We start from the raw sequence: 27,718 nt of genomic DNA, 5'->3' as shown, positions 1-27,718 counted from the left end.
GAGTGGGCCCTCGGCCTGTCGACCTGAAAATTTCCACAACTATCCTTAGTCAATTCTTTGGCGAACATGACTTTTCACATTACAAAATAATACAAACCCTAATGACGTTTCAGAGGTCGTTCGATGATCTTTTTGTGGCGGCAGGTGAAGCATTACTCTTATCCTTAACTCGAAAAAAAAATTCAACCTATTATATATGTACATGATGGTTATATACATATACATATATATACATATACATATATATATATATATATATATATATATATATATATATATGTATATATATATGTACGCACCATGCATGGACCAACGTCGTCTCACTCGGCTTACACCACCTGTACTTTCTGAAATGCAATTTCATGCAGCTAGGGTTAGCACCTATGTAAATTAAAAGGAAGAATAAATTACATTTTACTACCTTAATTTTATGTCGCATAACAAACTCACACATCATATTTTAAACATTGCAATGTCATACATTAAATTACGAATTTGTTGTCATATCAAACTTCTATTAAAAAATCTATCAAATTAGCTGTTTATCCACACAACCACTTAACGGTTAACTTAACAGATTTTTTAATAGCGGTCTGACATTTAACGAATTCGTAGGTTAATTGATGTAAACATTTTAATGATCAAAAGATGAGATATAAGTTTGTTATGTAACCCAAATAAGGTGGTAAAATGTAACATACCTTAAAAAAAAATTCCTACATCCAAATTTCAAAAAATAAAATTTAATTTCAAAAAAATATAATAATGTGTATGGCCGACACCAATGCGATTGCTTCTCATTCATAGGATAGGAATGGCTAACTTAAACTGAAAGAGATAACACTAGTTGACTAGTCCTATCCAAGGAAGGAAATGAACACCCCCATCACAAAAAAAAATCCTTTTTAAGTTGAAAAAGTCTGGGGCCTATTTTTGTCCCCATGGCCCATCTTTTACATATTAATTATCAATTAGTACACCCCAAAAGCTCAATTTCAAGATTGAACTTAATTTTTATTCTTCATGGTTTATTACTTCAATTACTTTTTATAAGGGACAAAGTCTTATAAAGTAAGGTAATTTTTTTGTAATGATCAATGTGAGATAATGAACTTTCTACTCAAAATTGCCAACATCTCTCTCTGTCAAGCACACACACCAACACTTAGGCCCGTCTCACTACCCATCAAGCCTCTATAAAGCCATTTGCTTGGTATTGGGTTTCAATATCCCGTTTTGTACCCAACTCTCTGGAAAGTTGTGGAGTCGTAGTATTGACATGGAGATCAATTATGCTCTGGCTTTGCTCTTAGTCCTCATTCTCAATTTGGGTAGTTTGCTCACTTCTCTTGCTAACTGCAATTGCTCACCACCAACATACCCTCCAGCTCCCCACTTGCCACCCAAACATCCTCCCTATGTAAAGCCACCCTCCCACCCTAAACCACCCAAGAAGCCACCACCTTATGCAAAGCCTCCTCCTCATGTACCCACGAAACCCCCAGTTGTACTGCCTCCACCATCTACCCCCAAGCCCCCAACTGTAAAACCACCACCACCATCTCCACCAAAGGACACGTGTCCCATCGACACCCTTAAATTGGAAGCTTGTGTAGATGTGTTGGGTGGTCTTATCCACGTTGGAATTGGAAGCAGTGCCAAAGATACATGTTGTCCGGTGCTTCAGGGACTGGTGGACTTGGACGCTGCTATTTGCCTTTGCACCATCATCAAGGCTAAGCTTCTTAATGTCAACCTCATCATCCCCATTGCTCTTCAGGTGCTCATTGCTTGTGGGAAGACTCCTCCCTCCGGATTCCAGTGTCCTGCGTAGATGATCATCATATCTTATTCCTAGATCTCACTTAGTAGTTGTTAATCATGTCATCATTAGGGATATGTGGCGCCAGCTAGCTGATAATAAAGCATGTCAAAGCTTGAAAGTAAAAACTACTTGAGGATAAATCTGTTATTCGTTTTTGTTTTGTTTTGTTTACTTGAAGAGTGTATCAGATCGATATACTGTGGTAATTTAGTTATGTTATTTTCTTGAACCTTGGAAGTATATATAATAACCTGAGTTTAAAGAAACCTTGATTAATTCACCGTTCGTTAATCTCCTGTAGAGGACTTACATGCATGGAACACCACCACCGTGCCCATGACATCATGGTCTAATAATACAACTTCATTTGTAATTAAAGAAACTCACATACGACATTATATTATTGAACCGAGACACTAGTGTAAATATTTTAAATTGATGATAGGATTCTTCACTATATTCTTATAGAGTCGAGTAATAGTTTTATAAAATCATCAAAATTAGAGCTAAAATAATCATTAAATTATGAATTTTCATTTCTAACCGTTGAAGAATTTCGTCCTGTTACCTAATACTGGTGATTTTTGGTGTGTGCAATCTTAGAGTATATACAAACAAGTTTGACAGTTTGATTGCTGATATTAATTTTGCAGACATCGAAAATCATCTAAGGAACTAAATACGCCAATCATGTCTGTTACCTTTGCTTGACGAAATATTATGTTTTGCCTTATGAAATGTAAACCCTAATTACAACATATATACCTTTGCGAGACGAAAGCTGGGAGGTTCGTCGTGTAAAGGTTGCCATTTTATGTGCCTAACTTTTATCTTGGTGCGAAAACTTTAACCCACGACATAAGCTTTGCTCGTCGAACTCTGTTCGCCAGGCAAAAGCATTTGCAGAAACCAAAACGTTTGTCCGTTTTGCTCGACAAACGTTTATTTTGTCGGGTAAAGACTATTTGGCCGACGAAATACCGTTCGTCTAGCAAAACTTTGTCGAATAAATGGTAATTTCTGGTTGTGTAATATATATATATATATATATGTAGGTTTCTCTCCTTTGTGTGTGGCTATTATGTCTGTATCTGTTGATAATAGCGTGTTTGCAGGTTCACATGAATGTGTAGACTGTAGTGCATTGAATTTTAACTGCATTCGTTTGTAAGACATCAGTAGGAATAAAATATCAACGTCAAGGCTTTCAAAAAAATATCAACGTCAGGTACCACATGTAAGATACATGCAACACGTACAACTTTCTTACGGATTTTGGAAGTTTGTCTATATTTATACCAAGGCTTCCAAAAATACGAGCCTTCTCCTGCATCCAAGTCCTGCTGAATCACATCCACCAAATCCAAAGGGGATTGGGAATATAATTGCCCCATCACACTCAATTATTGTTCGTGTAATGTTTTCTTTGCACAACTTTTTAATTCAAATTTCACCATGTTTTTTTATGTTTCAATTATTTGATCAATTTATTGGAGAAAAAAAAAATAAAAAAATCAGGTTAGCGATCGTTACGATCGATATTGACCACCATATCGACAATACAGAGGGAAAAAAAAAAGAAGAAATGACATGTCATCACCTAACATTTTCAATAATGTCACTAAAACATTTCAAGTTCCAATTCAATCAACCCTTCCTGTCAGCAACGTATGTCTCGCATGCTGACATGCAATACCGACCATATTTAAACTAACCTAAATAATAGATTAATTTAAACCAAATTTAACCTTGCAAACACACGAATCAATTGTAATAATATATGTAAATACGAGGTCAATCTTACAATGATTGCTTTAACACCAATTTAACCGATTAATCATGCTAGACTTAGTTAAACAAACAAATTAAGGATAGATTGAGTTGAATAATTGAGTAATTGATTAAGACTAAAATTAACAAGAAAAATAAAAGACAATTAATTAAAACACACACGATACAAGACAACCTAAGGTTATGAATTCACCAATAGCAATCCTATTTACTTTTCCTAGAGCCAACTACTATCCAATTACCATGCCAATGTTAAAGGTTGTTCTTTCTAAGGTATGAATTAATCCGTGGTCAGGCATCAACTCTTGTATCTCTACATGATAATTATATCCTATTGGTTAGGCATACAATTAAACACATAAAAACTCATTAAGCGTAGAAGAATCATGTCAACCAAGTAGGACTATAGTTTGATATTGGTCATCCTCACTAGTTTGTCTACTCTTCTTAATCTTAGTTCCAGTAAACCTAATTGATTGGTCATCCTCATAAATTTATCTAAATATCTAGATGCAAAATTCCTAAAGGTGATCAGTCATTAGAAAGTCGAACCTAGAATAAAATACCCACAAAGATTAAGAATATAAGATGGCATATAATCGGATAATAATTAACAAAGTACTTCGCATATATTCATGTCATGGCTTCATCATAAATCTTAGAAAATAACTTAGTTACATATAGAAATAAAAATAAAAGAAAGATGGTGAATGGTAGAACGGTGTGGGTGATATGGGTATGCGGGGGTGGATGGATATCTTAAAGAGAGGTTAGGACACTTATTTATACTAGAAAAACCCTAAAAGGTTTGGGACAAACTCTCCTAAAATAAAACAAACTCCTAAACAATTAATGACACAAACTAGGAAATAATCCTTACTCTTGGCTTGGGAAACACGTCATCTGTCTTGCACGCCAGTTTTGGGGTCGATTTATCTTCTGGAAAATTCTGTAAAAATATGGGAAACATAGCTTTATCTCTTATCTTTCCTAGCATATATTGCATGTCACTAGGAAAAATCAGGAAAGCCTCCAAATCTTGATTCTCTCACAGCTGTGGAATTCTGACGGGAAAACAACTTCTGCAGGATTGATTTGTGAAACTGGAATGGATGGCTCCATGGAAAATTATGAAATTCGAACACAACAATCTTCAGCCTCTTAGCTTCCTTCTCCAATTGGCCTTGCATCAAAACTCCTTTGGAAAGTCGAGTTATCACCAAAAACGTCCTAAATGTGCAGAATGGCTGAAACTGAGAAAAAGAAAATAATAAGGCTCTTTTATAATCAATTCCTTAACAAAACATAAGGATAATTATTATGAAAATATGACAAATAATGCACCTAGCAACCTCTCAACAGCAAAGCACTTATATCACTCCTACGAGAAATTCTAAGATCCGACCGAACAAGCCAAGACACAAAAAACCCTTCCCCTATCCCACCCCGATTTTAACATGTTAACCTGGCCTACTTTTAGTCTCACTCTCCTCTCACACCACCTCCAAGTCGAATGTCCTAGCTATACAAAAACCTCTCTCCAGTCTTTTTATAATCCTGCTCTAGTAACCTCCACTACTAGAAATTTGGCTATAAGCCACCCTTTTCATTTAGTGGCTATTGTCAAGTGTTGCCACTCACATTGGTGGCAAACCTCTATGCCCACCAAACACCCACTAAACTAGAGAGTGTGGCCTATGTAGAGGACTCTATTGTAACAATGACTACCAATATTTCATTGGTGCCTTTCCTGCAGTGCCACCCTTAGAGCAGATCCACCCCACAGAAATCTGCCCAGCACCCAGTCAAATTACCAGCCCAGCACCCAGTCCACACCCTCCAGCCCGTGAAACAGCCCGGCACCCAGCCCACGCCAGGCAGCAGCCCAGCCCAAAATGGACAGACCCAGAGGCCGGTCCGTTTGTTGGCGCGTGCACAACACGCGGGGGAGATGGCGAGTAGCCGACAGCTACTGCAGGCAGTGGGGCCCGCGGTGCAGGGCAAGTGGGTGAGTCTGTCAAAGGGCTACGTGGCCCTCCTCAGAGCCGTTGGATTTCCAACGGCTATTTTTTATAGACCGTTGGATTTCCAAGGTAAAAAAAATTTAAATTTAAATTTTAAATTGGACCGTCCGATCACAGATCAACGGTCCACGTTTATTTGACCAAAAATTAAAAAAAAAAAAAAAAAAAAAAAAGGCCCAACGGTCAGAAATTTGACCGTTGGCCATGTGGCAGCGTGTTGGCTGTTGGATTTGATTATTTTTCAAATCCAACGGTCCAGATTAATTACAACATTAAAATTTATTAAAAATTAATTTAAAAATGTCAAAAATTTTTTAGAAAATACAGAAAAATTTTAAAAAATTAATTTTTTTTTCTATAAATACCTAACCCTCATCTTCCACCTTACACCACATTTCAATATTTTCTACACTTTCTACACTTTCTACATTTGAATATTTTGTACACTTTGAGAGAAAAAAATGACTTCGTAGAAACTCATTGAAGATGTTACGTTGTGTGAATGTTGGGTTAAAAATCTTATCGACATCTTGCCTAAATTATTGTAAACAGGAAGTGACACGTGGGTTGTCGGGATTGGTTGAAAATCTTAGCGGAAATCTATTCAAAAAATAGTACGTTCGGATAATGACACGTGGCGTGACGAGATTGGTTAAAAATCCTATCCGAAATTAAAACTATTTTTTTTTAATTTTATAAAAAAATTATTTAATATTTTAAATGGACTGGGTGCCAGCGCATTTTGTAGGGGTGGAGATCGTTTGTGCCAGCGCATTTTTTAGACTGGGTGCCAACACATTTTTTTTGGGGTGGAGATGCTTTGGCCTATTACTGTTCATTGGGTCTATTACTGTTCAATTAAGTGGATAAATGCGCTGGGTGCTGGCGCAAAGTGGATAGGGGTGGAGTTGCTCTTATTCACATCGGTGGCAAAATTGTAAAATAATATTAAAAAAAGAGGATGCCCTGTGTGGGCACCCAGATTTGAATAGGAATATTTCCTTTTTTTTTTTTTTTTTTTTTTTTTGTGAGGAAACAAATTGTAAGATCTTTGATATAAGAATATACTACAAATTTGCATAACTGATCTTTAATACAATTTTGAACAAATGTTGGGACTCAAACTTTGAAAAGTGTTTGAAGACTCTGTTTCCAAAGAGCTTAATCATGTCATGCCAATCTCTCTTTGGCGATCAAACCATTGTCTCTCCAGGTGGGATGTTTGAGCTAGGTTTCTTCAAACCAGGTCAGCTTTCAAACTACTATATAGGTATATGGTACTCCAAGCAAGTAGTATCTAAGAGCAAGTAGTATCTGAGAGGACTGTTGTTTGGGCAACAAATAGGGAAATACCAGTCAAAGGCAGCAGCAGCAAGAGCAGATGATGATGATGATGCTGCGATGGGAGTTCAAACTAAACATCAAAAAATTAGAGAGAATTGAAGCAAAGAAATACTCAAAAAATTACATTCACATATCCCAAAACAATATAAAAAAAAAAAAAGGAACAGAAATCTGGAAGAAGATGAAAAAATCGATGCAAAACTCTGCTGCACTAAAAAAAAATCAAAGGCAAGTCCTGATCGCCAAATTTCGAGCACAAAGAGCTGATCGCTAGAAAGAAATACAAAAACACATTGTTACTGAAGTTTTACTTGTAGCTAGATTTTTACACAAGTCTGGAGGGCACCAAGACTACCAACCATATGCTTAAAGGAACTTTAATTTGTTTGCATAACTACCTGCTAACTAAATCTTGAGCATATTGATAAACCAGAAATTTAAACACGTAAGCGGCCAGATTGCAAGCACGAGACTAATTCCATACCTCAAACCGAAGGCGACGCGCTGTCTAGCAGTCCAAACCTTGATCCTTGATAAATTGAACTTCCTTCTTTGATCTAGCAATCCAAAAATAGATAAATTAGGCAGCATGTCATATCAATATAACACACCTATACGTACACACACATACCAAAACAGCCTACATTCAGATTTGCATCATATCCTTGTTTCTAACTCTCTGGGGAATTTTCACAAAAGATAAGTAATGTTATATTCAAAAGATGAACACTAAACGTGTGATAAAGATGACAATGAAATTGAATTACGGGTTCTTACCGTGCCCTTTGTGAAGTGTCCTTAGTTGAGCAAAATATTCAGATATTTTCCTGATAGGCTTCCACCTAAAAAGGTAAAAGCAGAACATCAAAAATCATGCAAGCGTCCTTGTAGAACCTTTCCAACCTGATGAAAAATAAGGGAAGAGATCAAGACTGACCTGCTCAGCTAAAAACTTGATTTCAACAAAATCTATTAATTGCACATCTTTGTTCTTCTCAGCAACCTGTTAGTCGTAAATTCAAGGATGAACATAGTATAGTAAGACTGTTAATTCACAACACGAACCAATTGATGGTACAAAATATAATCACCTAAGCCTAATCATCTTATATTAAAAAGACATCATACAATAACAATGAATGTTTTACAGTGTGCAAGTGAAGCAGCTTTCATTTGCTAATTTCTTAAGTCATAATGCAAGCTCGATTGCTGGATAAAAAAAAATAGGGACCAAGAAGACATCAAATCCAATGCAGACAGCAGATAAAATTGAACCCAAAAGGCAAAAGCCTTCTCTAACAAATAGATACATATAAAGAGTCATTTGGGATATAGATATTGGTGGACCTGGAAGAATAGAGACGCACTGAGTAGGAGAGAACAAAGAGAGATAGTGGAATTTTGGAGGAATACCGGATGACGATGAACTGTGTAGCCATAGCTGTTGGTGGCGGTGATTCCGCTGCGAGAGACAGTTCGAAAAAAGGTAATCAATAAATCTTACAGAACTGTAATAATTCAGTCATGAGCTTCAAATCATTGACATTTCAATTATAAGGATTCATAATTTAAATTTTAAGATAGTATTAACGGTTTACAAAATTAGAAAGGTTCAAAGCCATTAACAATTATGTAACTCAGACTCTTCATACCTAGACTTTGCTCACTACAATCTCTATTTTAATCTTAGCGGCAAAGTTCACTTCATATCTCATTACTTCACTCTTCTTTCTTCTTCGTTACCAAAATCATTTTCTTCATGTACTATCTGATCTATTCAGATTCTCCTCAGACAACAAATTGATAGCTGGGAAGAAAGAAGAAAACATGCATCAATAAAATTTCGAATTTTTAACCACCTCTAATTTATAATTAATCTAAGTAAATACACAGCAACCACAACAATAAGAACTTTCAAATAGAAAAGTATCTATTAACTACCATGCAGAGGATCTTCCTAGATCCAACTTCCCACAACCCTATGTCCCCCACATTGGTACCAACTGAAGCATATACAGGGAACAATCAACAGTCAATTATGAGCAGCAAGCATCTAGGGAAAAACTGTAGAGCCAAAGGTATACAAATAAATATAAGTAGCTACTTAAAAAATACAACCCAAGAAGTAGAGTCTGCTGTGAAGGATGAAAATCCATGGTCATGGGAATTGAGCCCTGATTCAAAGTCCGTGTGACATTCTTAGGCAAGTCATCAGGTGCATTCAAAGCTTGCCCTGGACATGTTACTGGCCACATGTTAACAGGGAGATTAATCCTAATCCCTGATTTCTTGGTATTCCTGTACAAACTGATTATGGCCTGATTTTTTTTAAAATCATTCCATAAGCTGCAACCATAACACAACCACAGCAATAAGAACTTTCATGAGCTGAATCTAAGCTTGCAAAAAGCATTCCATGAGCTGCAAAACGCAAATGCAACTGACTACTATGCATACCTTTGAATTTTTCAGATGCTTCTTCGGATATAGTTCATTGGAATCCAGTGTAGGTGGTGGTGCTAAAAGCATACATGTTCTTTGCTTCTTCCAATTTCTACATAAACACAAATTAACAGATTAATCTCCCAATTACAATACGTAGCATGAAATAACAAAAACAACCAATATAATCTGGTGCATTAAATGCTTTGCCCTCCCTCATTTTATACATCGTGGGAAAATATCAAACCCAAATAGAAGTCCTCTGAAACTCCGATTTCAATATAATCAAACAGAAACAAAATACCAACTCAACTCTGATTATAAAAAAACTAAACTAAACTATAAATTGAAACTTTCAATAGAACAATCCCAGAATTTTAAATTACTTACGTTGAGAACAAAGGGTTTTGCAACCTACAAACAAACATCCAAAATTTGAAACACCTACGAACCCAAAATCACAAAAACACCAAAACTGAAACACGGAATCACATTTTCTCATCTACCGAGCAAAAAATTACGAATCCAAAACTAAAATATAAAAAAAAATCCCAAAAACTTAGTGCTGCATGAAGTCCGTACCTTGGATTTTGAGGAAAGGAATATGGGTTTCGACAGATCGGCAACGTTTGAGAGCGAGAGAGACTGAACGCTTGAGAGTGAGAGAGGCGAGTTTGAGAACGGCGGAAGCAGAAATTTGAGAAAGAGAGAGAGGGAACGGATGAAAAAACCATGAAGATGCACTGGAAGTGGAAGGTCCAGCGATATGATGAACGGACGCAGGACTGGAGAGTTCCAGAGGCATCCACAAAGCAGAATCGAAATCGTCAATCGTGTTGCAGAGCACAGTTTTTCCTTTTTGGATTTCGTTTCTGAGGGAGTCGAGAGACTTCTATTGGCAATCCAGGGTCAAAACCGTCATTTTACTGTGTAATTGACAAAAACAGTAAGACTTAAAGAACAACTGAAGGGTAAAATTGGAACAACACTGGTCATCCACAGTACCAACCCTACGGGTTTTAGTATATATGATATATTTACCGTGCTTGAGACTACAAAAGCTTTATAAAAGCAGTTGCTTCTTTTTTAATTTGTCCATCAAAAATATTGCAACTGCAGATCCTGGGAATTTAAAAAAAAATTCCAAGCAAGAGATAAAATGTGATAGTTGTGGTTAAGGAGAAAATTACCATGTTCACCTTAATTTTTTTAGAAGAACCCTCTTCACCTTAGTTTCACCCACAACCTTCCAAGGCTTCCATTCTTCTCGGCCCAGGTTGGAAACAACCTTGATTCACCTTCCTTGTCCCCAATCTTCAACATGCATACAGAAAATGGAATTAAAATTTGAAATCTAGAATTGATCCAAAAAAAATCACTTACACTAGGGAACACCCATGAGGAGAGGATCATTTTTACCTCTTGGTTGAGGTCCAATTCAGGCAGACTTTGCTGGAAATTGGCCGGAATACCTATGGTCACCGTTTCTTAGATCTGAAATTGAGAAAATTCGGCTACAAATTTGGAGAAACTAAGTTGAGGGTTGGAAAGAGGAAGGGAAGAGGATTTTGAAGGTATAGTTTGACGCTCGTTGGTGACGGGAGGATGGAGCCACTGCTGCATGAAAGAGAAGAGTATACGGGAGGGAGGAGAGAGAGAATGAAAGGGGAAGCGAGCGGAGGGAATGAAGGGGAGGAGTTGGACTTTTGTGAAGGGGAGAGAGGTTTAATGGTTTTTTTTTTATTTGTTTTATTGGTGTTCAATAAATTGTATTGGTGCCCAGTTAATCACAAATGCACAAAAAAGTATTTTTAAGAAATAAAGTTAGTTAACAGACACCAATATTGGTGGCTGATTTTTTTAGGCCACTGATATCAGTGGCATCTCACTGTAAAGCCACCAAATAATAGTAAGAGTAGCAACTTTATATCTATGACCACCAATTGCAAAGGGTGGGCAAAAAATGGTGTGTAATGAGCATAATTCTAGTAGTGCTCAGTTGAATGGCAGTATAAATTTGAAAGGGGGGAGAAAATAAAACCATCAAATTATGTATTGGATCACTTGTGCATCATGCAGTACTCAAATTAACGTGGTGTAAAATGTGGTTTCGTTAGTAGTTTGATGCCTCAGTTTTTCTGCTTTCTTTTGGTAAACACATTATTATAGCGCACCACTTAATCAGCACACCATTTGATAACTCCCTAGCTAGTATATACGTTATTTTTTTTATCTCATTTATTTTTCTTCCTAGTCTCTCTTCGTTTTTTATTTTTTTCTTTTCCAATTAGAGGAAACAATGCTAAGAGATATAATTTTGATATTAACCCTAAACCGTAATCTTATATATGAACCATAAACCCCAATTTTTTATCTGATCATTTTGGTGGAAATAATCTTTTATTTTTTTGTTTAAAACGAACAAAATTGTTTGTAGGGCGAGTTTTGAAAAATTCACAAATGAAGATGGGCTTCCACATAATTGTAAACTTTGGCAAGGGTTGTCAAGGTAATAGGTGTCCAGAGGCAATGTTTGGGTGTAAACGGAACTACTCATATCAAACTCACGAATACATCCTTGAATATTATTGGGTTACATGCACGAAAACATTTGAACTACCACCTTGGTTCTTGAGGAAGAAGACGACGACGAATTGGAGAAAAATAGGGCGCTGAGCTGAACAGCGGCTAAAAGCATAAATTTTCTTCGACCATCTGCACGAACAGAGCGCCAGAGAAACTGGGCAAGATCCGCATTTTTCAACGTTTGTCTTATTAATTAGTTTCTGATGAAATTCATTCGCATATTGTGGTTTTATCTGTTTGATGAGATTTTAATGTAGATTTTGTATCTGGGTTTTGATGTTTTCAGTTTTTCACATATGTAATAACTTCGTACGTTAGATTGAAGAAGAGCTTTTTTTTCCCTTTCGTATTCGATTTTCGGGTGTTCGTACTGTAAGTTTGGATATTTACTTGACAGTTGTAATCAAAGATGTCTAGGAGATATGATAGCCGTACAACAATCTTCTCCCCTGAGGGCCATCTCTACCAAGTTCAGTATGCAATGGAGGCCATTGGGAATGTAGGCACCGAATAGGGATACGTTGTAGCATGTGATTGACTTGAGATAGTAGTAGTGCGACGTGTTAATTGCATGTGCACTTCCCTTCCTACAACTTAAGTAACTTGAACAACTTTTACAACTAATTCTGTGGTTTGTTTTAGTGCAGATGCAAGAAGTTTTGCGCAATTCTTTAAACCCCAAGACACAAAACTACACAAAAGAAAATCAATCCATGAATTAGAGAAGAACAAGCTGAATGCATTAAATCACTTGGACTTACATTTTATGTTGGCTTCCCCAAATATTGAATTCCAACCGTTCGATGCCAGCTCTCCCTTCTCATCACCAGCGTTGGATTCACCAGCACCGGGACATCTCCCTCTTCCAGCGCCAAACTTCGTATCCCCACCAATTCCTCCAAACCCACCTCTTGCAAATCCTCTTCCATCTGGGCCCACTTCCTCACCCATCCCAAACCCACCATAAAATGGGCCTAGCCCACACCCACCAACCAAAATCCCAACCCCACCCAAATCAGTCCTGAGCCCACCAGTTCTTCCGCCGCCAATAGCTTTCCCTCCACCGTCCGGACCGCCATCCCCTCCACAGAAAAAGCCGCCGCAGTTTGCCGTGTGGTGCGTGGTGAAGCCGACAGTGCCGGACCCGATAATCCAAGAAGCCCTGGACTATGCGTGTGGGTCCGGGGCAGACTGCAAGTCAATCCGGCCCAATGGGTCCTGCTACCAGCTCGACACATTGTTGTCGCATGCTTCCTCTGCCTTCAATAGTTACCGGCAGAACACGGAGATCGCTGAAGGCACTTGTGACTTTGGAGGGATTGCCATGCTTGTCACAGTTGATCCAAGTAAGTCCAAATTTTCCCCATATCAAGATATTATTTTGGCATATTGCATTTGATATTTTCGCAGAACTTTCCTTCAAGGACACGTTGTTTCATTCAAGGACAAGTAGTCAGTTTTGTAAAATTGCTATTTTACTTTAGACTAATCTAAATTGCAATGGGAAAATTAAATAAGTGTGCTTACATAGTCCAAATTCCTTACTAAATCCAGTTTTCTTTGTTTTTAGAAAGTTAATACAAATCCGAATCATGTGTTTTTTTGTTTTTTGTTTTTTTGGGTTAAGAACCCTAATCGTTGTTAATGGCGGCTGACAGCATGAGAGTATCACTTGACAACACGACAACTCTCGTTTACTCGATTATATTGTCCTTAACTGTAATGGTAATCAAATTATAGAACCTTGATGAAGATAATTAGAAGTACACGTCCTTGAGTGCAAATTTAATTTGTAAACCTACGAGCAGATCTACATACTTTAGATTCCCGAGAAACATATAATAATTCAGTAAGCTGTAAGCTCCTTCTTTACTCGATGACTGGAAAATTGGAAACGCATGCTACAGACGTCGATACAGGATGAGGAACCATGACAAAAACTAAGTGTTTTTTTTTTTTTCCTCTCTTTTTCCTCAAACGATAAACTAAATGTTTGGTAGAACATTATCCTGTCTTGGTTAAATATTAGGATTTAAATAGTAACATCCAGAAACAAAGAGATAATATTGGATGAAAATCAACGTCTCTCTCTTCTGTAAGGGAGCAGGGTTGTTGGAAAAGGTAATCAAGGAAAAGCCATGCAGAACTTTGCATTTTGATTTGGACCCACAATCGATTTCAATTTGATTGAGTGTACCCCTAATGGGGAATAATTAATTCTTCAAAGTTTTGCTAGCTAGCTAGCATAACCCTGCACGTATATGGGTGGTTGTCAAATTATTGATGAATCGTAATTTATTCTCATTAGTAGTTAGGCAGTTGTTAAATTATTGATGGATCGAGATTTGTACTCCTCAATAGTTGAGTGATTGTCAAATTATTGATGAATCGAGATTTACGTTCATCGACACTTGATAATTACGCGACAAATGTTACTGGCAATTCTCCAACACATAACCTACATTTTATTCATTGGTGTCATTGCTCATGATGTGCATCTTTTGACCTTTACAAAAGATCCTGTCTCTAGCTAAATTCCTATGACTCTTACGTCTATGAAATATATGCTTATAAAGTTTAACAAGTAGTTAATTAATAATATTTATCTTTCTTACTTTAATTGTGGTGAGCAATATCTTTAGCATAATTACTTTATATTTTCTTATACGGTGACCCTACACTAAATTTGCTTAATTTTATCTCTTTTACTTTAAATTGGTGTTGCCTTGGATGAGAAACACAAGATGCTAACACAGCCTTTGCATGATTGTGACATGGCAGGTTATGACCTATTACGAGATTAAGAAATAAAAAATGCTAGGAAGATCAAATTTGTTAGATTATTTTTTGTAGACACATGGTGTGACAATTGATGGCTTGACTTATTTTTTTAAATAATTTAAAGCAATAGTCTAACCATCAATTGCCACATCATGTAAGTAACAAATGATAGTTTAAAATTTTGTTCTTTCTAACATCAAATTCTGTTAACTTAAAATTTTATTTATTTTTCAGAAGAGATCTACACTACGTATACAACACATTTTATTTAGGAGGAGTTCCATAATCGGGAGTGCAAATGGAATTTTGGCCGTAGAAGTAGTGGCACGTGGAAGTGGAGTTGTATTGATCTTCCTGTCTTCCGGTGTCCATTTTATGTACATGGAATATACCTGGTGGCTAGCTGTTGCATATTCCCCTTTAGATTTCCAGATTGTCCAAAAACTGCAAACACTCATATTTCTTTTATTTAGCAGGATTAAAGAGTAGGGTGCTTTTATTCCACAAATAAGTATTAAATCATGATGAGGCTGGTCTCAAATAACATTCTGGAGTCTATTTGATAATAATTTTTTTTTTTTTTTGTAGTTTTTATTCTATATGTTAAAGACAAAACATGAGAAAATGCGGGCATAGAAGAGTGGAGAAATGATGATAGGAGAGATGTAGTGAAAATGTATAAAGAAAGGTGTACAAAACAAAATCTAAAAACTAAAATTTAAAATTATATATTTTGAATTGTTTTCACTTTTAAGATTTTGTTTTCATTCATTCTTTTTTGTTTCGTCCTGTCGCTCCCTTAACCTTTCTTCATCCCTAATCTCCTCATTATATTTTGCCCATATCTCAAACAAAATATAAAAACTAATAGTTAAATACCCAATGAAACTTGTTTCGTAACCAGCTAGCATTATTACTCCTTTATTATTATTTTTTTTTCCTCTCAAGAGTCGAGATAGAATGTCTAGCTAGGCCAGCTGCATTACAATTTTTAGCCATACATCCGGCGTGACCGAGAGGTTGGACCTTCACCATTAAACGCCAGTACACAGACTTGTTTGCAATAGGAAGACGATGACAATACATGGATGCTCATTATTTCCTCCTTTATTTGTACAAATTAAGGTAGTGTTATCCAAACATCTATTTTTACTTCTCACACACTATCTCAATTTTCAATCGTTGGAACGAATGAATTGATAAAGATCAAACATCAAAATTGATAAGAATGTGTGGAAAGCAAAAGTAGATGCTAATAATACTATTCTTAATGTAGATAATATCGTTTGTTCAAAAAAAAAAGAAAAAAAGAAAAAAAAAAAGAACAACACTATCCTTATTCAATTCTTTGGTGAACATGACTTTTCACATTACAAAATAATACAAACCCTAATGACTTTACAGAGGTCATTCGATGATCGTTTTGTGGCCGCAGGTGAAACATTACTCTTATCCTTAACTCAAAAAAATAAATTCAACCTATTATATATGGAAAAGGATCCTCACCGGATGCTTTTTAGGGATCATTTTCCTAGGGATCCTAGGGATCCTGTGATCATGACCGTTTATCGTATATCGTGCCCTCAATTTTCGTTAGGTACTATTTATATTTAATTTTAAATTTTAAACTTTAAAATAATTTCTGACCGCATGATGTACGATAAATGATCACAATCACGGGATCCCTAGAATCCCTAGATGAGGATCCTTTTCCATTATATATGTACATGATGATTATATAACCATGCATGGACCAAGGTCGTCTTACCCGGCTTAGGCCACCTCTACTTTCTGAAATGCGATTTCATGCAACTAGGGTTAGCACCTATGTAAATTAAAAGAAAGAATAAATATTTTACTACCTCAATTTTATGTCATATAACAAACTCCTACATCATATTTTAAACATTGTAATGTCATACATTAAATTACGAATTCGTTGTCATATCAAACTTCCGTTAAAAAATCTGTCAAGTTAACCGTTTATCCACATTACCACTTAACGGTTAACTTAATAGATTTTTTAACAGCAGTTCGACATTTAATGAATTCGTAAGTTAATTGATGTAAACATTAGAATGATCAGAAGATGAGATATAAATTTGTTATGTGACCAAAAATAAGATGGTAAAATGTAATTTACTCTAAAAGAAAGTTCCTGCATCCAAATTTCAAAAAATAGAATTTAATTTCAAATATATATAATGAGGTGTATGATTGACACCCAAGTGCGCATGAATGCGACTATTCATAGGATAGGAATGACTAAACTTAAACTAAGAAAGAGGCAATACTAGTTAACTAGTCCTATCCAAGGAAGGAAAGGAACACCCCCACCCCCAAAAAAACTATATCCTTTTTAACAAGGTTCTAAAAGATGTTAGACGCTAGTCAGATGGTAAGTTGGAGCCTAGCGCCTAGGCAGCTAGGCAGGACTTAGGCGGGTGCTTAAGCGGACTAAACGGATTTAACTAAATTCATTATATTTCATGAAAATAAGTGTATGTTTATACTTAAAATATATATAATTTCATCATAAACTACAAAATAGAATGACACATATGTTATGAAGTATTGGAACATAATGAAAACATGGGGAACAAACATATAATGTGTGCTCATTTAAGTATTCAACAAGTCTCTTACAATTTATTGAAAAGAAAATAAAAAGCAAAATGAAAGTTATCTATTTTCTGCCTAAGTGAGTTGCAACCTAGGCGGATATGGGCGGGCTAGTCGGGTGCCTACGCGGTTTAGGCGGGCGCCTCATTAGGTCTAACTGCCATTTCTTAATTTTCAAACGCCTAGGCATTAATCCGGGAGGTGGCAAACCGCCTAGCGCCTAGGCGAGACCTAGGTGGGAATTTTTAGAACAATGCTTTTTAAGTTAAAATGGTCTAGGCCTATTTTTGTCCACATAGTTTTTTTTATACAAGAAAATTTTGTTTGTGAAAGCGTCACGTGTGGTGGTTTTGGCATCATGAACCCAAATCACGGGTCGAATAGCAAACTTCATGTTCAAACTTCGCCTATATCAAAATCCTTCCGAGTTTTCTTGATTTCTTACCTTTGCCCTTAACCTCATATATGATTGGAATAGAAATTTGCAAGTTTACAAAAATATTAGATTGAAAATTTTTAGATGAATTTAAGCACAAAAATATGAACAAATGGATTTAGTATTGACTCATTCAACTTCAAGTAATCATTTTGCAAATCCCTATCAATTCATGTATCTATCATTTCAAATTTATTCATCAAATCTTTTGCGATGCATTTCTAACTAATTTTTTGCGATGCATTTCTAACTAAATTAACTTAGATTTATTGGTACTTACAAATTTCTCTTCCAAACATGGCTTAAGATGATGACCACTGATTCCAAATCTACAGTACCCTATTCGGATCTTGAAATCTCATAGCTCGTTTAGTAATCCGTAATCAAAATAAGGGGAATTGAATTGAGGAGAAATTGAATTCAGGAGGAATTACAATGGGTGGAGTCAGAATCAGATTCTTATTAAAGCAGTTTACTAAAGCTTTCTGGAATTGGAGTAAGAATGACATTGACCTATATAAACTAATGTGATTACTAAAATACCCTCGTTATTACTAAATTATTTTTATATGCTGATTAATAGAAAGTCAAATGATATAAAATAAAATTAAAAAGCAAACTAACCAATTATCAAACCCCAACCTAATTGTTCCTCTCCTTCTTCGCCTCTCTCATCTTTCAATAGTTTGAAATTAAAGGTGGGTTTGTGGTCGATGTGCAGTGGTAGTGGTGGTGATGAGGAATACAGGGCTGTGATTTCATGTTGGTTTGGTGTTGGGGCTTGGTTTTTGACATTTTGTTCATAAAATACCTACTAAAATTGCAGCAAGGTCCTTCTTGGTTTGTGATTTGATCTACTTTTGTGGTTTAATTGTTGTGGAAGATGATGGTGGCTGGGTCTGTGTCCTGGGAAAGGTAAGAGATGTGCGATGGTGGTGAGGGAGAATGAGAGGGATAACACTGGGGACAAGAGCTTGGGTTTCTTTGGAATTTCAACTTTTATGCGAGGCACAATGGGTAAGAAAAATGGATTCCTCACCCCCTTAATCCTTCGGAATCCAAAACCATCCATTTGTTAGGAGTCCACTTCCTCCAAATTTAGGAATTGGATTCCAAAATTTGTGTGGGACTCATTAAATTTTGATTCCCTCAGATTTGGTAAACATGGAGTATTCCATAATCAAAATTCAATTCCGTTTCTTGATGCCGATTACCCTTACGTAAACATGCCCTCAATGTAAAGGAAGCCACTTCATTCCTCCATCTTATATGTGATCCTCATCAACTTGGTATTGGAAAGACCCTCAAGTCAATGAATCATGACAATTTGATGAATTAATTATACACATAAATTAATAATTTTATATATGCAGTTGGTACCACAAAGAAAGGGAACAAGTTCTCTTCGGATTCTGTTTGTCTGAAGCTTCTGGATTAATTGATTGTGGCCATTCACCACATATCTAACGGTGTAAAAACATATCACGTTATCGGAGCGTGTCAACGTGACCAAATGACCTCCAAATCCATGGATGCCATGTCTCATCCTTTGCCTTTGCCCTCTCTATGATTCTGCCTAACCAAACACAGTCTCTGATCTACATGCTCATCATGCATCGAGGCGTGATGTTGTTGATAAAGGCAAATTGTAACCTCTCTTGTGTCACGAACTCGTTCCATGCGCCAATCTTGTTTACGACAACATGCCTCTTCTGTCTCGAACTCGTTCTATCTAGGAGAAGAGAAGGCAGTGAAAAAAGAAGAGATAAAAGGCAGTGAACAAGAGGTTATGGAATTGCAGCCATTTGATTTGTGGTGAACGGACAAGATCAATTAATCCCAAGCCTCCACACAAACAATATCTAAAGAGGATCTTTGCCCAAAAGAAAGGGGCAACAATCTTTCTCTCTTTCTCTCTCATTGTCAAGCACACACATTAACACTTAGGTATGTCTCACTACCCACAAAGCCTCTATAAAGCCATTTGCTTGGTATTGGGATTCAATATCCAGTTCCAAACTCTCTTGAGAGTTGTGAAGTTTTGAAGTTGTAGTATTGACATGGAGATCAATTATGCTCTGGCTTTGCTCATAGTCCTCATTCTCAACTTGGGTAGTTTGCTCACTTCTCTTGCTAACTCTTATTGTCCACCATCAACATACCCTCCAGTTCCCCAATTGCCACCCAAACACCATCCTCACGTAACGTCACCCTCCCACCCTAAACCACCAAAAAAGCCACCACTGCATGTCAAACCACCTCCACATGTGAAACCACCTTATGCAAAGCCTCATCCCCATGTTCCCAAACCGCCCTCAAAGCCACCTCATGCAAAGCCTCATCCTCATGTGCCCACAAAACCACCTCATGTTAAACCACCCATTATAAAGCCACCACCAACACCAACACCAGTTGTCCCAGTGAAGCCTCCTCCACCCATTGAAACACCATGCCCTCTAGCTCCACCACCAAATGTAGTATCACCCCCACCACCACCACCTCCAACCCCAGTTGTCCCAATGAAGCCTCCTCCACCCATTGAAACACCATGCCCTCTAGCTCCACCACCAAATGTAGTATCACCCCCACCACCACCACCTCCAACCCCAGTTGTCCTAGTAAAGCCTCCTCCACCACCACCACCACCACCATGTCCACCAAAGGTAGTACCACCCCTATCACCACCACCATGTCCACCAAAGGTAGTACCACCCCCACCACCACCACTATCTCTAACCCCAGTTGTCCCAATGATGCCTCCTCCACCACCACCACCATCTCCACCAAAGGACACTTGTCCTATCGACACCCTAAAATTGGGAGCTTGTGTAGATGTGTTGGGCAGTCTTATCCACATTGGAATTGGAAGTAGTGCCAAAGATGCATGTTGTCCTGTGCTTCAGGGACTCATAGACTTGGACGCTGCTATTTGCCTTTGCACCACCATTAAGGTTAAACTTCTCAATGTTAACCTTATCATCCCCATTGCTCTTCAGGTGCTTATTGATTGTGGGAAGACTGCTCCCTCTGGATTCCAGTGTCCTGCATAGATGATCATCATATCATATTCCTAAATCATAGTTAGTAGTTGTTAATCATGTCATCATTTAGTAATATGTGGCCCCAACTAGCTAATAATAAAGCATGTCAAAGCTTGGAAGTGAAAACAACTTGAGGATAAATTTGTTATTTGTTTTTATTTTGTTTTGTTTAAGTGAAGTGTGTATCAGATCGATATACTATGGTAATTTAGTCATGTTATTTTCTTGAACCTTGGAAGTATATATAATAACTTGAGTTTAAAGAAGACCTTGATTAATTCACTATTAGTTATTCTCCTCAAGAGGGCTTACATGGAACACCGTCACCGTGTCGGTGACATCATGGTCTTCATTTGTAATAAAGAAATATATGACATTACATTATTGAATCGAGACACTAGTGTAAATATTTTATATTGATGATCATATTCGTTCATCGTATTCTTCTAGAGTTGAAGAATAGTTTTATAAAATCAAATATGAGATAAAATAATCATTAATTGTTATCTTTCATTTCTAAACGTTGAAGAATTTCGTCCCATTACCTAATATTGGTGATTTTTGGTGAGTGTGATATTGGAGTATAACTACTAGAAATTTTGATTTGTTGAGAAAATTTATTTGTCGGCAAAGAACCTTTCCTGATGAAAAAATTTGTCAGCCATTTTGTCGCGCAAAGCATGTCGCGTAAGAGTTTTCCCGACATATTTTGATACTTTATCAGCTAAGGTTCAACTTTTCCCGACAAACTCTGTTTTGTTGGCATTTTCATTGTTCCCAACAAATATTTTCGTCGGTACAGGGCATTTAAGCCGACAAATAGTATTATTTAGCTAACAAAATGTGTTCATCGCCATAAATATTTCGTTGACACAATTTTCTCTCTCCGGACAAAATTTGTTTCGTCGGGAAAGACATTTAATTTATAAAATAAATAAATAAATAAATGCATTAATGCTCAGCTACTATATATGTATATCAAAATACAATACACAAAATTGTTAAGAAATAATACTTTATTGATTGATAAATTCCAAATCTACATTTAGAGGCTGAATGTGAATATATACAAATCCTGGAATTCTTAAAACTATGCAAATCCTGTACAAATGGAAAAGAATATCCAAGCAATCCGAAACATAGGAAAAATAAGAATTGCATTGAAAAAGGATAACCCTTCATTCAATCGAGCCATCTACACAAGTAGAAATAGAAAGTATTAATATATAAAAACTATATAAAACTAGCACCATAGCATGCAATTGCAGCAATTTGTAAACCAAGCAATCTAAACTTAATTTTGCAATGACTGATACCCAAAATCCATTTGTACATAGAAATAAAAGGAGCATGGAGTATGTGAATGAGCTACTCATAATTGCTAGACATGGCCAAACATAGCAGGTTAGATCTGCCAAGAAAAACAAAGGAATTAGAAACATAAGTGTCAATGCAAATTTCCACCGTCTTCAGTTTTGACAAAAATGCACCTGCAGAAAAATCAACATCTTTGATCAAATACCTAAGCCTCATGCACCCACGAGGTGGGGTGGGGGGTTAGGTGATAGGAAATTTACCACACACGCAAACGGGCTAAAAACTCCTATAATACTTGCAAGAATGATAAGGTTATTGTAGTATAAACGGATCTCGTAAGGTCGTTGTCCATAGGGATTATTAAATAAATCGAAGCAAACCAAATTCCAATTAATTATTGTAAAGCAAAATGTTGAGATGATTGATTTTTATGACCTACCTAAATTAAAACGAATTTAATTAATACAAATAAACTAATTTGCAATATTACAGATGAAAGGGAAAGAAAACTGTTTTAGAAAAATCAAATTAAGAAAGCATTAGGGTTCCACCATCACCTAGCAATCCTATGATCTTTTACCAATTACTTATGATCTACACATGCCACTTTGAAGGTTAGGTTTTCCTAATTTATATTCTACTTGGAATCTCCAACATAGAACGTATACCTAACATTCAACCCGTCCAGACGTTCGGATCAAATTTGAACATGAGAGACTCATTATGCTTTATGAAAACCCTTTGAAAAACCATGCAACCCTTAGGATGTGGTGTTCATCTTAAGTGAAATTACAATTATTAATCACAAGAAACTAGCGCCAATTTCAGGGAACATTTTGACTAAAATTGCATCAAATTACTCTTCTAAAGATCTTAATGGTGATCATGCATTAAGACAATAAGATAGTTTTAATCACGGTGATTAGTAATCCAAAGTGTGCATGCAATCAATCATAAACAATGAAATAAAAATCACATATTCATGCTAAGGCTAAAGGCTTCGCCCTAGCAAAAGGAATTAGTTACGCATATTCATAATTAAAATCATAGAAAATATTGTTAAGAAAAGGATTGAAAACACCTTAAAGTAGAAAATCTCCAAGAACCCTAGCAATTCTCTCTGTCTCCAAAGTTGCATCAAAGAAAGCGTACGAAAAACTAAGAACGGCAAAGCACTATATTTGCTAAGCGATCCCACAAACCCTAAAACATAGGTCTCTTATTCCAACAAGGAAACTAAATAATAATAAAATATATTAAAACATAAAGTCCTAATTAAATAGGATAAACTGCACAAAAACTGTCCAGCCATGTTTTAGCCTCAAATCTCCTCCAAAGCCGGTCCATAATAGCTTGTTTTAAAGATTAGGACGTTCTGAACACATCTCCAGAAGGCCATGAACCCATCCGAGATCATCTTGGACTCCAAAAATGCAATTCAAGCCCAAAACGTCAATATTCCAGCACTGCACATTGCTCCTTTATTTTATTACTAGGAAATAACTGCCTGGTAGAAAAATTTGATATTTTGATAAAATCAAGCCGAGTGACTCACGAACGTCATTCAACTGGAATTACTCCAAAATTCTCCCATTTGACCATGTTTTGCTCCAGATGAGGTCAAAAGTCCTATTTTGAAAATACAATTCAAAGTATAAAAATTCTTCCAAAATAATAACCAAAATATACTAAGAATATGCTTAAATATATAATATGAAATTGACTCATCATTAGGCCAATGGATCTCCAATGCCTAAGTTAGTTTCTCTGAGAGAGTAAAGTGTTTAGGGTTTTTTTTTCTTCTGAAAATTCGGTAGAATATGGGGTATTTATAGGGATAGGGCCGGCCATAGTGTTAGGGTTTTACCCTACACATGGCGGCCTCCTACTGGCCAAGGTGTTTATGGAGAAATATTCTCAAAATAGTCTCAAGATATTAAATAGGAAATAATATCTTGAGATAATGGAGTAACTATTCCTAATTTATTTAAATTGGGATTACTTACTTGATTGGAGTCAATCTTCAATTGGGAATGTATTACAAATAGGATTTGGGTAATTAATCCTTATCTTTAATTCCTTGCCATGGGCAGGTGAGCTGTTGGTAGTCGTATTCAGCTGCTGAGACCTTCAGGGGTGTGAGCTGCGCATAGGAGTATATGAGAAGCTTGCCCATTTATTGAGGGCAATCTTGTCTTTCTTGAATAAAAGTCCACTTGTCGCCTCCAGAATTTTTGGGATTATTTTAGGCTCCATAAATGCCCCCACACATATTGGGCTGCACATAGGAAAAGGATAGTAGGTGTAGGAATCCCAAGCTGCTTAGGCTTGTAGAATTGTTTCCCAATTTGAACTTGATCTTCTTTCTTGATTTTGAGATAGACTTCTTCTAAGAAAAGGAAAGCAATTGCTTCTAATACCTATTCAATTATGCCTTAAGCAGGGGCTTAAATAAATTTGGAGAGCAATCATTATTCTAACAAGGAAGAGAAGCTAGTGGAAATTTTTCTTCCCTCTCCCTTAGCGTTCTTATCCTCTTGTCTTTGCAAAGAGTTGTCCCTCGTTGTTGTTGTTCTTCTCCATACATCACTAAGGTAAGAAAAATTTGAAATTTCTTCTTGTTGAATTTTTTGGGAGTCTTGGACTGCTTGCTGATACGGCACGGGTTGGCTTGGCTTGGCCAAGGTGTTGGTGTTGTTGGGGCGTAGTAAGGTCAGCTTGGGCCAGACCTTCAGGGCTGCTGGGCAAGGGCCTGTACAGGTGGATGGCGAGGGAGAGAGACTGACACGGACCGAATCTCTCTGGTTAGTGCGCGGGGCCGAAAGGCCTTAGGTCATCTAAGATGCACACTGGGTGCAAAGGATAAGGGGAGAGAAGGCGTAGGCCTCCCCTCGAACTGGGCCCAGCTGCTTGCAAGAGAGAGAAAGAAATCGGGTCCTGGGCCATAAGCCTGGCTTGTTGCTGGGGCTTGGGCCGAGAGAAGTGGTGAGGGTCGTGGGGCCTGGCGCATAGGTATTGAGCTCACGGTCCTTTTATGTTTTTTATTTTTTTTTAATTTTTTTTATTTTCAGGAGCTGCCTTCTAAATATTTTTCCTCGTACTTTTTGTAGAGATTTTGAGATATCTTCCTCTGATTGCAAGCGTAGGAAAAGGGCCATCAAATTCTATCCATATTACTTTGTGTTGGGATTTACTGTTCACATGCCACGTCTTTTCCAGAAGGTGATATGCTCCATGAAATGCGCGCTTGCTCAGTGTTCCCCAATTGTAGTTCGTGCAATGGTGGGATTCTTGAACTTAAGCAAGTTCTTTGATCTTAGCTTAACCATAAATGAGTTTGGATACTTTTTCGAGATTAGCCACAAGGAAAGTGTGGGGCAGCTGAGGTCTCACCATAGGCTACTTGAGGTGACCATGAGTGGGCGAGAGACACATTAGAGGTGAGCGAAGAGTAGGAGTCTGACTCTTCTCTTGAGCTGCGTGTCCCGACTACCTTTATGAGTGGTAGGTGAACTATTTCATTATCGTCCTGCTCGAATTTTTGTTGAGCTGCTCCATGACCTCAATTTATTGATTCTTACTTTACATAGATTCAGAGTTTGGCTCAACTCCAAGGATTTCGGCAGATATGAAGAAAGTTCACTTCGCCTTAGGCATTCATGCTAAATACCGTGAGTGACGTTGGCTTCTTAGCCCTTTTCGTCGGGAGAAAGGTGACCTGCCTCTGAAGGAAGAGATAAAGCGAATAAAAGACGAGGTGTTGGCTCGTCCGATCGCTGTTGTAAAACATGCTGCCAATGAGGGTAGAAATAAGAGATCTTTCTAACTTGCTTGTGAGCCTTCGGCCGAGAAGAAGGCAAAGACTTTTTCTGCTGCTCATGGGAGTTTGTCTATTACTGAAAAAAAAACTAGTCATAGATCTAACTTCCCTAAAAGGGTGAAGAAGACTATTGAACCTGAGCTTGTAAAACCTACTGCTCCGAAGGTGACAACATCCATTGCTGAGAGACTTGCCCAATGGAAGGGTTCGGTGGCACTCCTGGTGTTCGGGTTTGTATCGAAGTGTTCGTCGGGAGCTACGTCTGGTTCGAAATTTAATAGGCTAGCCGCTATGAAAAGCGAAAATGTGGATTCTGCTGGTAAGGTGGCGCCTGGGCCTATTCCTCATTATGTTGTGACTAGCTCGTCTGCTGAAAAGGGGAAATCTGGTCACATGGGCAGTTGTGAGAGATTCACTGAGTTTGAAGCAGAGAGTTTCCCGAGGTTTGTAAGCTGCTAAAGGCTAACCTGCTTGAAGACGTCGATAAATGCACCAAGTTTGTTAACAGAGTTGGGAAAGTTGTTATCCGCTCAGACTCCTTTGTGAAGTGTCATGCCTACTTGAGGAGGTCATCCCTGATTGCCACAATGCATAAGACTTTGATCCTGGCAACAAACTCTATATGCGTTGATTAGGATGTTGTCAAATATGCTAAGAAGGTCGAAGTGGCGTTGGTGGCTCAGCTTTACTCAGCCACTGAAAAGATCGAGAAGCTCGAATGTGAACTCACCATTTTGAAGGGGTCTGAAGTGCTTACCCCCACTTCTGTGTAGCTGGAGATTGCTTATCAAGAAGTCGTCAACTTGAAGACTAGGCTTAGTGCGACCCAAGCGATGTTGGGTGCTGCAGAGAAGGAAGTCAGTCGTGTTTCTTCAGTGGTTGAGGACCTTGAGCGTGTCAATTTGAAGCTATAATCTTCTTGTTTTGCCAAGGATAAGAAGCTTATCTTCATGCATGCTAAAGTATCTCGTCTCAAGGAGGTTGCCAGTAAGCTTGAGTTCAAGGAAATAGATCTGCAAGATACGCTGTTTACCAGCGAGAACCTGAGAAATGAACTGAAGAATGAGAAAGCTGGTCACGAAGTGGCGTTTGTTTCTTGTCAAGTTGATTTCTACAAGCTTGGCTATGTAGACCATCTTTAAGGCAATCTGTCAGATTATGAGTTTTCCGAGAAGGACTTCGAGACTTTCTCTATTTCTCTAGTTAATCTGCTTGATTTCTTGTTTGAGGTTACTTTTGGTGGAGTAGGGGCGGCTAAGGATAAGCTGATGGAAGCTTTGGCTGCTAGAGGAAAAATGTGGGATTTTTAACTTATAGAGTCGTCAGCCAGACTCATGTTTCTCGTAGAAAGCAGAGGAGGTCTGTGTAGTTGTTATAGTCGTGATACTTGACTTTAGTGGCTTCTTGAGGTTTGGCCCTCCCGGGGCATGTTGCAAGATTTTTAATTTATAGAGCTGTCGATTGGACTCATGCTTCTCATAGGAAGCGGAAGAGATCCGTGTAGCTACTATAGTCGTGACACTCGACTTTAGTGGCTTCTTGAGCCTTGGTCTCCCGGGGCATGTTGCGAGATTTTTAACTTATAGAGCCGTCGGTCGGACTCATGCTTCTCATAAGAAGCAAAGGAGGTTCGCGTAGCTACTATAGTCATGACACTAGACTTTATCCTAGCAAAACTTAAATCGTAGA

The 27,718-nt window shown here is 37.4% G+C and overlaps 3 protein-coding genes and 1 pseudogene across 6 annotated transcripts; 3 read left to right on the top strand and 1 right to left on the bottom strand.

The window, feature by feature from the left end:
• Positions 1–1,215: 1,215 nt before the first annotated feature.
• LOC137707541 (36.4 kDa proline-rich protein) lies at positions 1,216–2,054 on the top strand. The gene has a single exon (XM_068446427.1). It carries the CDS (start codon positions 1,280–1,282, stop codon positions 1,832–1,834), a length of 555 nt encoding a protein of 184 aa, XP_068302528.1. The 5' UTR covers positions 1,216–1,279; the 3' UTR covers positions 1,835–2,054.
• A 5,631-nt stretch (positions 2,055–7,685) lies between these two features.
• On the bottom strand, positions 7,686–10,318 carry LOC137709355 (protein TOPLESS-like). Of its 4 annotated transcripts, none has more exons than XR_011064853.1 (8): positions 10,009–10,318; positions 9,442–9,538; positions 9,103–9,330; positions 8,926–8,987; positions 8,637–8,791; positions 8,332–8,446; positions 7,922–7,987; positions 7,686–7,826 (listed from the first exon to the last, which is right to left on the bottom strand). XR_011064853.1 is itself a non-coding variant. In XM_068448442.1 (8 exons), exons 1-4 carry the CDS (start codon positions 10,158–10,160, stop codon positions 8,942–8,944), a joined length of 495 nt encoding a protein of 164 aa, XP_068304543.1. In that variant the 5' UTR covers positions 10,161–10,318; the 3' UTR covers positions 7,686–7,826; positions 7,922–7,987; positions 8,332–8,446; positions 8,637–8,791; positions 8,926–8,941. The 4 variants fall into 4 exon arrangements, 2 of the variants coding, with proteins under 2 accessions (XP_068304543.1, XP_068304544.1); XM_068448442.1 differs by having other exon boundaries at positions 9,103–9,302; XM_068448443.1 differs by having other exon boundaries at positions 8,352–8,446; positions 9,103–9,302.
• A 2,103-nt stretch (positions 10,319–12,421) lies between these two features.
• The window catches only part of LOC137749331 (proteasome subunit alpha type-4-like), a 52,622-nt pseudogene continuing 37,325 nt past the window's right edge, over positions 12,422–27,718 (top strand).
• Positions 19,889–20,940, top strand: LOC137749406 (36.4 kDa proline-rich protein-like). The gene has a single exon (XM_068489500.1). It carries the CDS (start codon positions 19,912–19,914, stop codon positions 20,899–20,901), a length of 990 nt encoding a protein of 329 aa, XP_068345601.1. The 5' UTR covers positions 19,889–19,911; the 3' UTR covers positions 20,902–20,940.

The sequence above is a fragment of the Pyrus communis genome, chromosome 11 (genome assembly GCF_963583255.1).
Source record: "Pyrus communis chromosome 11, drPyrComm1.1, whole genome shotgun sequence".
Taxonomy (NCBI): Eukaryota; Viridiplantae; Streptophyta; class Magnoliopsida; order Rosales; family Rosaceae; genus Pyrus; species Pyrus communis.
This window is presented reverse-complemented; position numbering and strand designations above follow the sequence as displayed.

Excerpts from the sequence above, each read along its gene's own strand:
- LOC137707541 (XM_068446427.1), top strand. The coding sequence starts at position 1,280 with ATGGAGATCAATTATGCTCTGGCTTTGCTCTTAGTCCTCATTCTCAAT.
- LOC137709355 (XM_068448442.1), bottom strand. The coding sequence starts at position 10,160 with ATGGTTTTTTCATCCGTTCCCTCTCTCTCTTTCTCAAATTTCTGCTTC. Across the intron at positions 9,539-10,008 it reads TCCTTTCCTCAAAATCCAAG|AAATTGGAAGAAGCAAAGAA; the intron begins GTACGGACTTCA and ends GTGTTTATGTAG. Across the intron at positions 9,303-9,441 it reads AGCATCTGAAAAATTCAAAG|GCCATAATCAGTTTGTACAG; the intron begins GTATGCATAGTA and ends AAAAAAAATCAG.
- LOC137749406 (XM_068489500.1), top strand. The coding sequence starts at position 19,912 with ATGGAGATCAATTATGCTCTGGCTTTGCTCATAGTCCTCATTCTCAAC.